General features: G+C 31.9%; 1 protein-coding gene across 1 annotated transcript; it reads right to left on the bottom strand.

Annotated features, from left to right (window-relative positions):
* Window positions 1–3,233: 3,233 nt before the first annotated feature.
* LOC134260153 (probable serine/threonine-protein kinase pats1) lies at window positions 3,234–8,166 on the bottom strand. The gene is made up of 3 exons (XM_062742740.1): window positions 7,834–8,166; window positions 6,408–6,559; window positions 3,234–4,969 (listed from the first exon to the last, which is right to left on the bottom strand). The coding sequence occupies exons 1-3, from the start codon at window positions 8,009–8,011 to the stop codon at window positions 3,644–3,646; spliced, it is 1,656 nt and encodes a 551-aa protein (XP_062598724.1). The 5' UTR covers window positions 8,012–8,166; the 3' UTR covers window positions 3,234–3,643.
* Window positions 8,167–10,697: the final 2,531 nt, after the last annotated feature.

Here is a 10,697-nt window from a genome sequence, read left to right as displayed (position 1 = left end):
CTAGACTATCAGGCAGGGATACTGAAATCTCGAAAGCCTCTCTATAACACCATATTTATAAAACATTTATACATACCTCAAAATGCACATACATTGTGGTCGGAGTGACACATTTAAAATAAAATTTTCAAAATTGAATTTGGCAGAGATGTCCGTCTTCCAAGAATATTTATGTAACGGTCATGTCAATTATTTTTCACCCCCCCCCCCGCCTAAAAAATCAAATGCCTAAATGTTAATCTGAACAGGGGATGGCATTTCTTCGTGTGTTTGTGTGTTAAAGAACGTAAAGAACTATGTACACATAAAAAAATTATTCTGGTTAATTGCTTTTAAGATTTGAAGTAAATAATTGCCGTACATCAAATTACTAGATTTGAAATTAGTACTACAAATATCAGTTATAATTGACAAATGAATTTTGCGACGCAAACCAACTGCAGACTATATACATGACTTTGTAAATAATGTATATTAGAACTACATGTAGATACACAATTCACAATTATAGCTTATGAACATCAGTTATAACCCCCCCCCCCTCTTCAGCCGCGCAAATACCAAATAACTTCTCTTTCCACTTGTGATATTTTCCCTGACCAAAATCTGATAAGCACGGACTAGGTGTATCGACGTGCTTGTATGTACGGAGTAATGACAGTGCGTTTACTATTGAGCTTTTACGGAGTTTATTTCTTTTTTGTGATGCATATTTCAGTAAATGGAATTCAGGGTGTATTTCACTTCACTTGTACACATCTTCGAACCGATGCTGTAACCTTATTACCAGGTATGGGTATTTTTACAGCGTTCGAGGCGTTTTCTCGATATGCACCAATTGCATAGTGTCTGCAAATCAAAGACGTTGGTTGTTTTGCGCCATTCAAATGATAATAATTTCAAAATGTGTTGCAGATTTTACTGCTTTTTATTTCAAGTTTATTCTGCATAAATTGGCGCACTGTAAAAATACGTACTCGTTCATCTAAATTTCTCACCAAACTTGCATTTTTTCTTTTGATTCAAATCAATAATTATTCAGAAATATGATTATTATTTTGTCTATTGTGGTTTTGAAATGTCTTGATTTCCTTATGTGTTCTCATGTATGCTTTACCATCGGAGATGTGCACAAGTCGATACCCAAACCAAAAAATCATTCAAGTGTAACGAGCGCATTGGGGTATACATCGTTACAATGGGACAAGGTATCTGAGAGAAATATGGCGGAATACGGCTATCGTTGGTATGAAACAAGTCGTACATTGATGAAAATGTTGCGTTTTTAAGAATTCATGTCAGCTTTAAATAAAAATGAACGTACAAACATAAGAATAACAGCTGACCTCGAACTAAAATTCGGAGAATATGGACCACCATCCCCATTAATTATTTTAGAAACCTTAATGCATCACTTTCACGGCGAATAAACAAGATAATTCGATCAAAGTGGATTGCCATAGAATATAAGTAAGATTCATGAACAAGTTTTAAGTTAATTTTGTAATCCGGATATCGTTATTTTCTTCCAGATCCGTATGTTGCAAATGTGTACTGCCATTACGCTATTTTGTTTATAAATTACAATGACCCGCCGCTGTGTAACAACAAACACAAAATATATAAATGGGATTTTATATTCCTTAGTAATATTCTATTAAATTTTTATCATTATAATATCATAACCGGGTCAACCTCATTCTGGACTCCAGCCTTAATTTTTGTTATTTCCCAACCAGCAAAGGTTTAGTAAGGCAGAGCCCCAAATGACATTGGGCCGATCATATATATATGTTTGTTATCCACCAGGATCTTATTTAATTCCGCAGTGTTAGGTAAACCAACTGAACAATTCTTTTACTCTTCTGTTGACCAGTGACCAATTATTTACGAAAGCTCTTATTTCACCCCTCTTGGAAACTGGTTTACCTGTATAAATACAACAGAGAAGACAACTCGTCGGAATTTCTCTTTATTTTTACAATCCATTTCATATTTTAAACAACTTCATTCGACACAAAAAATAGTACAAGAAATATTAAACATTATAAAATATCTTTTCCTGTAAAGAAAATGAGCCAACTGAAGCTTAACAATCTGAAACTTAGCTTTTATTAAAATTATTTACCAAAACTTGTAAAAATCTCTTACCTGTATAAATACAACAGAGAAGACAACTCGTTGGAATTTCTCTGACGAGAAATCTTTCCCCGTCGCATTTATACTACTCCTGTGTAAGAGCTCCGCCCTGACCATATTTGTTATTTTATCAAAATTTTCAACTACAAACATCAATTTGCGACTTGAAGTTTTACTTACACTTCTGTACCAGGTCCTCTTTATCCTTTTAACTTATGAAATACCGTTTAAGATTCATATTAAACTTTTTGCAATATCTTAACTTTTTATCATTTTGTTGATAATTTATTCCAATGGTTGACCTATCGCCTGTTACGTAGGATTCCCTATGACCAAAAATGACCTGACGAAATCAAGTTTCATCACCCTCATGCAAACACGCTCACTGCATTTCTCAGGTGATAGGTTCACTCAGCATCTTTGATCTTTATCTGATACTAGGAAATATCGATCCCCTCGTATCCTCTTGTTTCTCTCACACTAATTTGTTTCTATTTTTAAGTTGTTCTTGTTATGATACTAGGAAGTGAATGTCCTCTCACACAAATTTCTGTTATATTTTTATTTTTATGCAATTTTTGTTATGATAATGAGATTACATACCGGTATATATACATGTACAAAATATAGAATATTAAATAAAAATATTGAAGTTTACATACTTGCATAAAAGGAATATTACATGTGTATAAAAACATATCACCCATTGCAGGTGTCAAGTTGCATGTATCAATAAAATATTGAACAGTACACATTTCCGTTTAAGATAATATAGAAGCAAACACGTATAAATTGACTTAAGAATATATATATATAATCATTACACAACAATGTATCTTTTAACTTCAAGATCTTTGTAGATAGATTTGAAAAAGGATAGAATTCAGATTTACATATGAAGGACATTTTTGAAACATGTTTTGGAGATGTATTAATACAATAAAAAGAATGTTTTTAATACTTTTTCATAAAAATCCTTTACAGTTTTATGTGTTGATCAAACAAACGTTAATGTTGTCACATCAGCATTTTTTGGATAATTTAATATTCAATTTATGTATTTGCAAAAGATATTTAATTTTAAGTTGTCTGTGATTTATGATATATTTTAATAATGACCAGTTCAAAATTAAGAGTTATTTGCCGGTAAGAAAATAATATACATAAAGTATGCCCTTGCCAATTCCGAGATTAAAACTTACATTACATCACAAATCACCTAAGAGAAACTTTTTGTAATAAATCAACCTTTAACAAATGCACGCAAAGATGTTGTGGCGCCTAAACAGTTATATAAATATTTTAAAACTCGTTCATATGAAAGTATCCGATGCCTCAATAATACTCGTACATTAGAAAAAAAAATTCGTCTCTGTGTAATTCAAATATTATGCTAAAATATCCTTAATATAATTTACTCGTGTATTTTCTCTACCTTCTTTTCACTTGAGAAATAGCGTTTTATGTACAGAAGCAAAATTATTTCAGCTGTGTTAAATGCGTTCTAATTGTCTTTTGAATACAAGGTGGAATTCCTCTCTAACAAACACATACGTATTTTATTTGTATCAATTGTGTGTTTGCTTGTCCCAAGAAAATGTCTTGGGCACGACATTTCCTTGGAAGTCCTTACTTTCTGGCTGATTTCAGACTCTTTCAAAAAGAATTTTTCATCTTCATCTGCGATTGTAATGTCCTGGCATGAAAAACCCATATCGTATATAATTCCCTTATGAAAGGTTTTTGTAATGTCCTTGATCATATCCTCTACTGTATTCCTAACATTCTTGACGCATTTTTCGTTCAACGTTTCGTCACACGTAAAAACTTGTAGTTGGACAGATGTGTTGTTGACGGCGATGGCAAAACAATGTCCAGCTTCTTCTGCTTTGTAAAATGCAGCATTTTTAAAAAAGGACTCTTTATCAAAAACTTCCCATTTATTTAAACAATTTACTACCAATCGAAAGAAGAAAAAATGGGGTAAATAAGACTTGAAAAAGTACACCATCATGGGTGATTTTTGTGTTTTGTTGATTGCAATTTTTTTGGTCTCAGGAAGGTCGGTTCTGTTCATACTCGGAATGTAATACATCTCTTCCTCATCACCATGGCCAACCTGAGCTTCAATTCTTGTCATCAAACCAAGTTTGTCCATGTATTGTAGAATGTCATCTTTATGATTTAAATAAGATAGCGATAAGAAATCATGATGTTTTTCAGTTTTCCCATTAACATTAATGTCAAATTTATTGACATCTTGATCGTCTTTGATACTTTCCCATACTTTTTCAATGTACCGCCCAGGAATTTTTCCGGTATTCACTTGTGTGTTGCTGCCGTCTTTCCGTGCAAAATGCTTTTCGTCGGTTATGATGTATTTGAATGCATCAACAAACCACTGAACATCAATGATAATGGTATCCTTTAGTTTATCTGCAGAAAAGTATAAGACTTTTCCTATTTCATGTAAGAAACGAAGAACATCATTGAGGTCATCTTCGTCTATTGAAAACAATTTTGCCGCTTCTTTCAATTCTGACCACTTCAAGACTTTTTCTCCATTTGCTTTCTTCTGGTTAAGACTTTTTTCAAGTTCAAACCATTTCAAGGGAACTTCTTCACCCCAATGTGGTAGCTTTTGTACAGTTTCTACGATACACTTCTTTACACGATCAATTGACATTTGCTGTTCTGGACTCAATACTTTTGGCGGACATTCTACTTCAAAATATCGGTATGGTGATATAAGTCTTTTCAAGCTTTGTTCTTCAGACAAACTCGCTTCTAATTGGCCGTAAAATGCATCCGATTTTTGCAAAATCCCTCCCTGCGAAGGTACAAGGAAAAACTTTAACAAACCGTTCACTAAACACCAAACCAATATTAAATATAAAATTCAAAACACATCTCCTTCCATTGTGATACAAACTATTTTGATAAGATTTCTAACAGTGAAGTGTTTCTTTGCAGAAAATCCAATGATCTGATCCCAAGTCTCTCTCACTCAAAAATATTGCATTTTCTATTTTATACATTTTTATACAAACACATTGTTATTTTTGACATATTTCCTTGTCTATACAACGTTTTAAAGTTTGTCTTGGAGGTTTCTTGAATGCAAAACTCAATTTTATTGCTACTAGGGGTACCGTGACGTCCTCCAACATCATGATATCAACCGTTTTTAAACAAATCTATATGTGTAAAGAATTTGGTATCTTTTAAATGAGGCGTTGTATGACATTACCTTATATCATCTTAATTCATACAACAAGACTTAATTTTAACATGTAATGCCCTGTTCACACGGAGAGTTTAATTCGAATTAAACGTAAGTTTACTGCGAATTAGCTTCGCTTTGCGTTCACACGGAGAATTTAATGCGAATTAGTTTACTTCGCATTAGTTTACTGCGCATTAAATTACTTCGCATTAGCTCTGTGTGAACGCTAAGCGAAGCTAATTCGAATTAAATTTTGGGGCATGCGTAATGGCAAAATTCAGTCAAATGCGTCATGTCTATGGTGAAATTAAAGTACTTGTGCTATTTTTAAGTGAAAAACTAAGGAAAAATGTGTTAATCACTAAAATATGTCTCCAGACACTGTAACATTATGTCAAATGCATCTGCTTCAGCATAAGGTGACGTGATTTGCAAATGACGTCACATTAGCCTTCCTCACGCCTGCCTGTCAAAGTAAAATTTTAATTCGCATTAGTTTACTTCGCATTAGCTGTCGTGTCAATGCAATTTAATTCGCATTAGTTAACTTCGCATTAATTTACTTCGCATTAATTTACTGCAAATTAAACTTGTCGTGTGAACAGGGCATAAATGTAATTTCATTTTATTTCATTTCAGCATCACCTATTCGGGGCATGGCGTTAGACATTAAAAATTGAAATTAGTCAATCAGTCAATTTTTGACTCTGTGCCATGAACCAATTTTTGCTTTTCAAAATGTTTATTAATTTTATAATTGTGAAGATTTATTCCAATTTTTTACTCTCATAATTCGCATCTGTTGTTAAAATATATATACCAAAATTGAATATAATATAACTTTTCATAAAAAAAGTTACAACAAAAATTTACGAAACTTTGAATTACCCTCCGACATGTACAATGCAATTAAAGTTACATTGTACAATCCCAAACCAATGATTATCTTAATATCCGTTATGTGAAGAATATGACAAATTTATGCAAATGTAAACTATACTCGTTGATAATAGATATACATGTAAGTGCGTATGGTTCTTACCAGCTTGTCTTTATGGGAGGCAATGATAATAACCGGGTGTAAATTGACATTCGCCGTGGATTCTTTGGTTTCTGTTGTGTCTTTCGGATCTTTTTGTGTTATTCCATCATTGCAGTATGTATTTATTGTTTGGAGCCAAAAATGGAAGTAGTCTTTAAATAAATAGAGATTAATAAATGCCAAAAAATCAATCAATTTCTTATCCATGAATATTTTTTGTTTTTAAATATGTTTACTGTATTTCTTTAATATTGTTTTTTTTTTTAGATATGACAGTATAAGATTGTTAGGGGAGACATGAATTCATTGTTTAAAGTTCAATAAATTAAACAAATTTAAATCATTCAACGTAGTATTTCATGCTTGAAACATGTGGGAACATTCAAAATAATTTAAAGTGTTTCTAAGTGAAATCCAAAATTTTATTAATTAATGAGTTCAAATAACAAACATTATTACAATCAATCAATTGAAAATTTTGAAATAAAACTCATTTACAAGTCGACTCTGTTGTTTTTTTCAACCATGTTATTGGGATGTGATAGGCCTCATTTCAACTAAGTGGATAGACAATGTGTGGTTGAATTTATTTCATATTAAATACTAAGACAGATTTTATATCTTAAAACAAAATATAAAAGTTTCAGAAAAATTATAATCGAGGAAGATACCTTAATATATCATTCTTCTTGCAATTAATATTGACTTTGATTGGGGAATACAGATAACATGTTTTTGTCGATCTGTTCAACATAATACATTTGTAGATCTGTACAATATAATACATTTGCAAAATTTCCTGCAAATACCCTCTGTAATATTATTCAAATACAAAAAATACAAAAAGCTTTTTGAAAAGGATTTTTTTAATATATGAAAATAATATTTTATTTAAGGAGGCTGCATGTCAACAGAAAAACCTGATTTAACTTATTTTTTTTAAGATTTGACAAGAGAAAAATTTAATACATTGTACATGTTGTTTAAAAACTTTATCACTTTTGTATATCTTTGTTTGGAGCTTTTATTCTAATGAAGATCAATATATATGCTTAATATTGCCATAACAACCCAGCCCCTTAAGGACAAAGGAAACAAACATATTTTTGTCAATAAAACTAAAAATAACAACTTGAGTCATGTTTAAATGAGTAAAATGAACAATTTTAACCGTGCTGCTTTTCATTCATCAATCAGATTTACACAGACATGGAATTTGAAATGTAAAATATTTGTAGAGATTAATGAGGATGCATTCAAAAAGATAGACTTTTGAACATTGCAGAGGGTTTACAATCCCTTTTTATCTAAAATTTATTATTTGCATCATTTGCAATGAAATTAGGCCAAAAATATATACCAATCAAGGCATCCATATTTTGTTTGTATCATCTGTCCTTAACTTGTTTGTTAAAGTAATATTCACCTCTGTATGTCCAGGAATGAAATAAGGAACCTGTTGGGTTGTGACGATCTGTGTCATGCAATCGACATTCTTCCTTCAGCTTCTTGGACATGTCGACCACCACGATGTAGAACGCCCTCCTTGACAGATATACCTGGTGACATGCGTAGTACGCCACTTGTCCAGCAAAGTCCGTCATACTTATCAAGTTGTTGTCAAGATATTGGTTTTCACTATTTGCTTCCTTGGGACAAAAATCTGATTAAGTACGTAAAAAAGCAAAAACATTTTAGAATAACAAAGAAACTCATTTACTAAGTACATGCATGACAAAATGTCTCTTTGGAAATTTTTGAAAACAAAGAACGACTTTCTGGTTGTATAATTTGTTTTGTTTTTTTAGCTTTCAGAGTTAACCAGATTAGTATTTAGTGACGTTAAATGGGTTTTAACTGGTAGTAGAACAGAATTTCTGTCTTATTTGCTGATTTCAGTCAACTACAGTATTGTACGCTTGCTTTTCAAGACTACTGGATAAACGAATGAAACGTATAAAAAGATAATCGTATTCCTTACAATCAGTTATTTGTGTAAGAATGACAAATTTACTGGCTTCACCGATTCAATGGGAAATAAGAGCAATGAAAATCGCCTGCATATTGCATTCGAAACTGTAAAGTTACTTGCTCCTTGAAGGTGGGTTTAGGGTTGTGCATTTGGTAGTACTATATTGAAAGTCAAAATTAAAGTATATCAACAAATTAAAGTATAATAATCATGCATACGGAAGAAGTTGTGCGATATCAAAAAGAGGAAAGCAAACGCAGACCTACAGCTTTACATTAGATTCAATAAACTTATCTTCTCTTCGCAGACACCTCCCGTAATATGATGCTTAGCACGCTAAACATATTTCAATGACGTCACCATATGTTTACCACTATTGAACATTCAAATATCAAAAACATCAAAGAAAAAAGAAATTGCAATCCCTATGTGTCCACTAGTGCAACCGATAAAGAACCCTCACTGCTCAATGGCCCTGAGTGCCGAGTATAGGTCTAAATTTGAAGCCCTTCACCGGCATCGGTGACGTCTCCATATCAGTGAAAAATTCTCAAGAGGGACGTTAAACAATATACAATCAATCAATCAATCCACTAGTGCAACAGTAAAATCGGTTTAGAACCAAGATAGACATGCAAATTCGAAGAATTGTGGTCCCCTGCTTTCGGTGTCTTTGTCGATTAGATGTTATTTTTTATGACATATTGTGTATAATATCAACATCCTATCATATGTCATTTATTTTAAAATTATCATTGAAGTTCATTTTTTTAAGATAAAGTCAATCGTGAAGGTCAATGTCAAGGGGTAAGAAAGCATAGCATGCTCGGAATTATCATGTCAAATATGAAAGCCCTATCTCTTCTCAATATAAGGAACAAGATGTGTCTGTGAAACACTGATGACCCCGTATGGCTAGTCTTTAGTATCCTAGTCTCTACCGTTCAAAAGTTGTGACCAAGGTTAAAGTTTTTATAGAAAAGTTCAATCTAAAAGGTCAAGGTCAAAAGGTCAATGTGTTTGGTATCCAATGAAAGGTCTTTTCGCATGGATTACACGTGTGAAGTACGAAAGCCATGGTCCTTATTGTTCAAAAGTTATTGTCAAGGTAAAGCTATTTATACGTACCAAAATTTTACCAAAAACATGCTCTACGTACGAACAATTCCTTAAACGAGGTAAATTATTGACAAGGAAGTTGATGAAACAAGAATATCAAGAGTCTAGTTTAAATTCATCATTTCGTAAGTTCTATGGTCGATACAAAGACCTTGTCAGCAAATGCAAGCTATAATTAAGGTAGTTCTATACTCGGCACTAAATGGGCTCAATCTTTAAAAATCTGCTTTTATAAGATACATGTAGACATACATTGCAGCAATGGATAGACACAAGAAAAATTATATGTCAACATGTTCACTTTTCCGCTATAGCCTATCGGAGTATATACCCGAAATGTAAAATACTGAAATTTTACCTATCCTAGATTTTGTTGTATATAAATTAATTTAAGTCTAAATATTCAACTTTAATACCCAAAATAGAGTAGAAACATGTTTTTAAACAATAAAATATCATTGTTTTGCATGAATTATTATAAAAAGATGCACTTTGTTAGGCTATTGTATCAAAATTTAATGTGAGAAAATATGCTTCACAGGACAATCTTGGTCATTTAAAAAAAATTATGGACTTAAACTTTGTAAATTTGCATTATTTTTACTAAATAATATTTTAAAAAAAATAATAAACTTAAAAAAATTATATGTTGACGCATTACTTTTCGTGGTATGAGCTCTACACTAAAGGGACCCCCCTTTTTCTTTCTTCCAGAAGTAATATATTGTCACATATTAACTGTAATACTGTTAATGATTGATTGTATACTTGTATTAATAAGGTTGTACATTATTTAAAACAATAACTATACATACCGAAAACATATTGTCCCTAAAATTTATCTTATCTTACTCACAAAAAAATTAACTAGATGCTGTCATGAGACAGTAATGCCCGCACTAAGGTGTTTGCCTCTAAATGCACACTCCTCTAAAATTGGGCTTTACCAAGGAAAAAGTCAATATAATTCAATAATTTACATAATAGGGCCTCCATGTATTCATCAAATTGAGCATAATATTCTCAAGTGAACATGTGACCCATGGGCCTCGATCTTATAGGTACATGTATTTCATATTCGTAATTCATTACCAGTCTGAAATTAAACAACAGAATTCAATTAATGATGTAAATTAGGTTTGAAACAAGGGGAGGGGGGTTTATAAATTTTTGGCCCATAATTGGAACTTTTTAAATCT

This window comes from Saccostrea cucullata, unplaced genomic scaffold (assembly GCF_032062105.1).
Source record: "Saccostrea cucullata isolate Sc308-1 unplaced genomic scaffold, CSIRO_AGI_Scuc_v1 ctg12858, whole genome shotgun sequence".
Taxonomy (NCBI): Eukaryota; Metazoa; Mollusca; class Bivalvia; order Ostreida; family Ostreidae; genus Saccostrea; species Saccostrea cuccullata.
Note: the sequence above shows the minus strand (reverse complement) of the source record. Positions and strands in the feature narration are given on the sequence as shown.

Bases quoted from the DNA above. Each gene is read 5' to 3' on its own strand.
- LOC134260153 (XM_062742740.1), bottom strand. From the start codon at position 8,011: ATGACGGACTTTGCTGGACAAGTGGCGTACTACGCATGTCACCAGGTA. The intron at 6,560-7,833 runs GTGAATATTACT...ATTTATTTAAAG, and splicing joins TCATTCCTGGACATACAGAG to ACTACTTCCATTTTTGGCTC. The intron at 4,970-6,407 runs GTAAGAACCATA...GTACCTTCGCAG, and splicing joins CCTCCCATAAAGACAAGCTG to GGAGGGATTTTGCAAAAATC.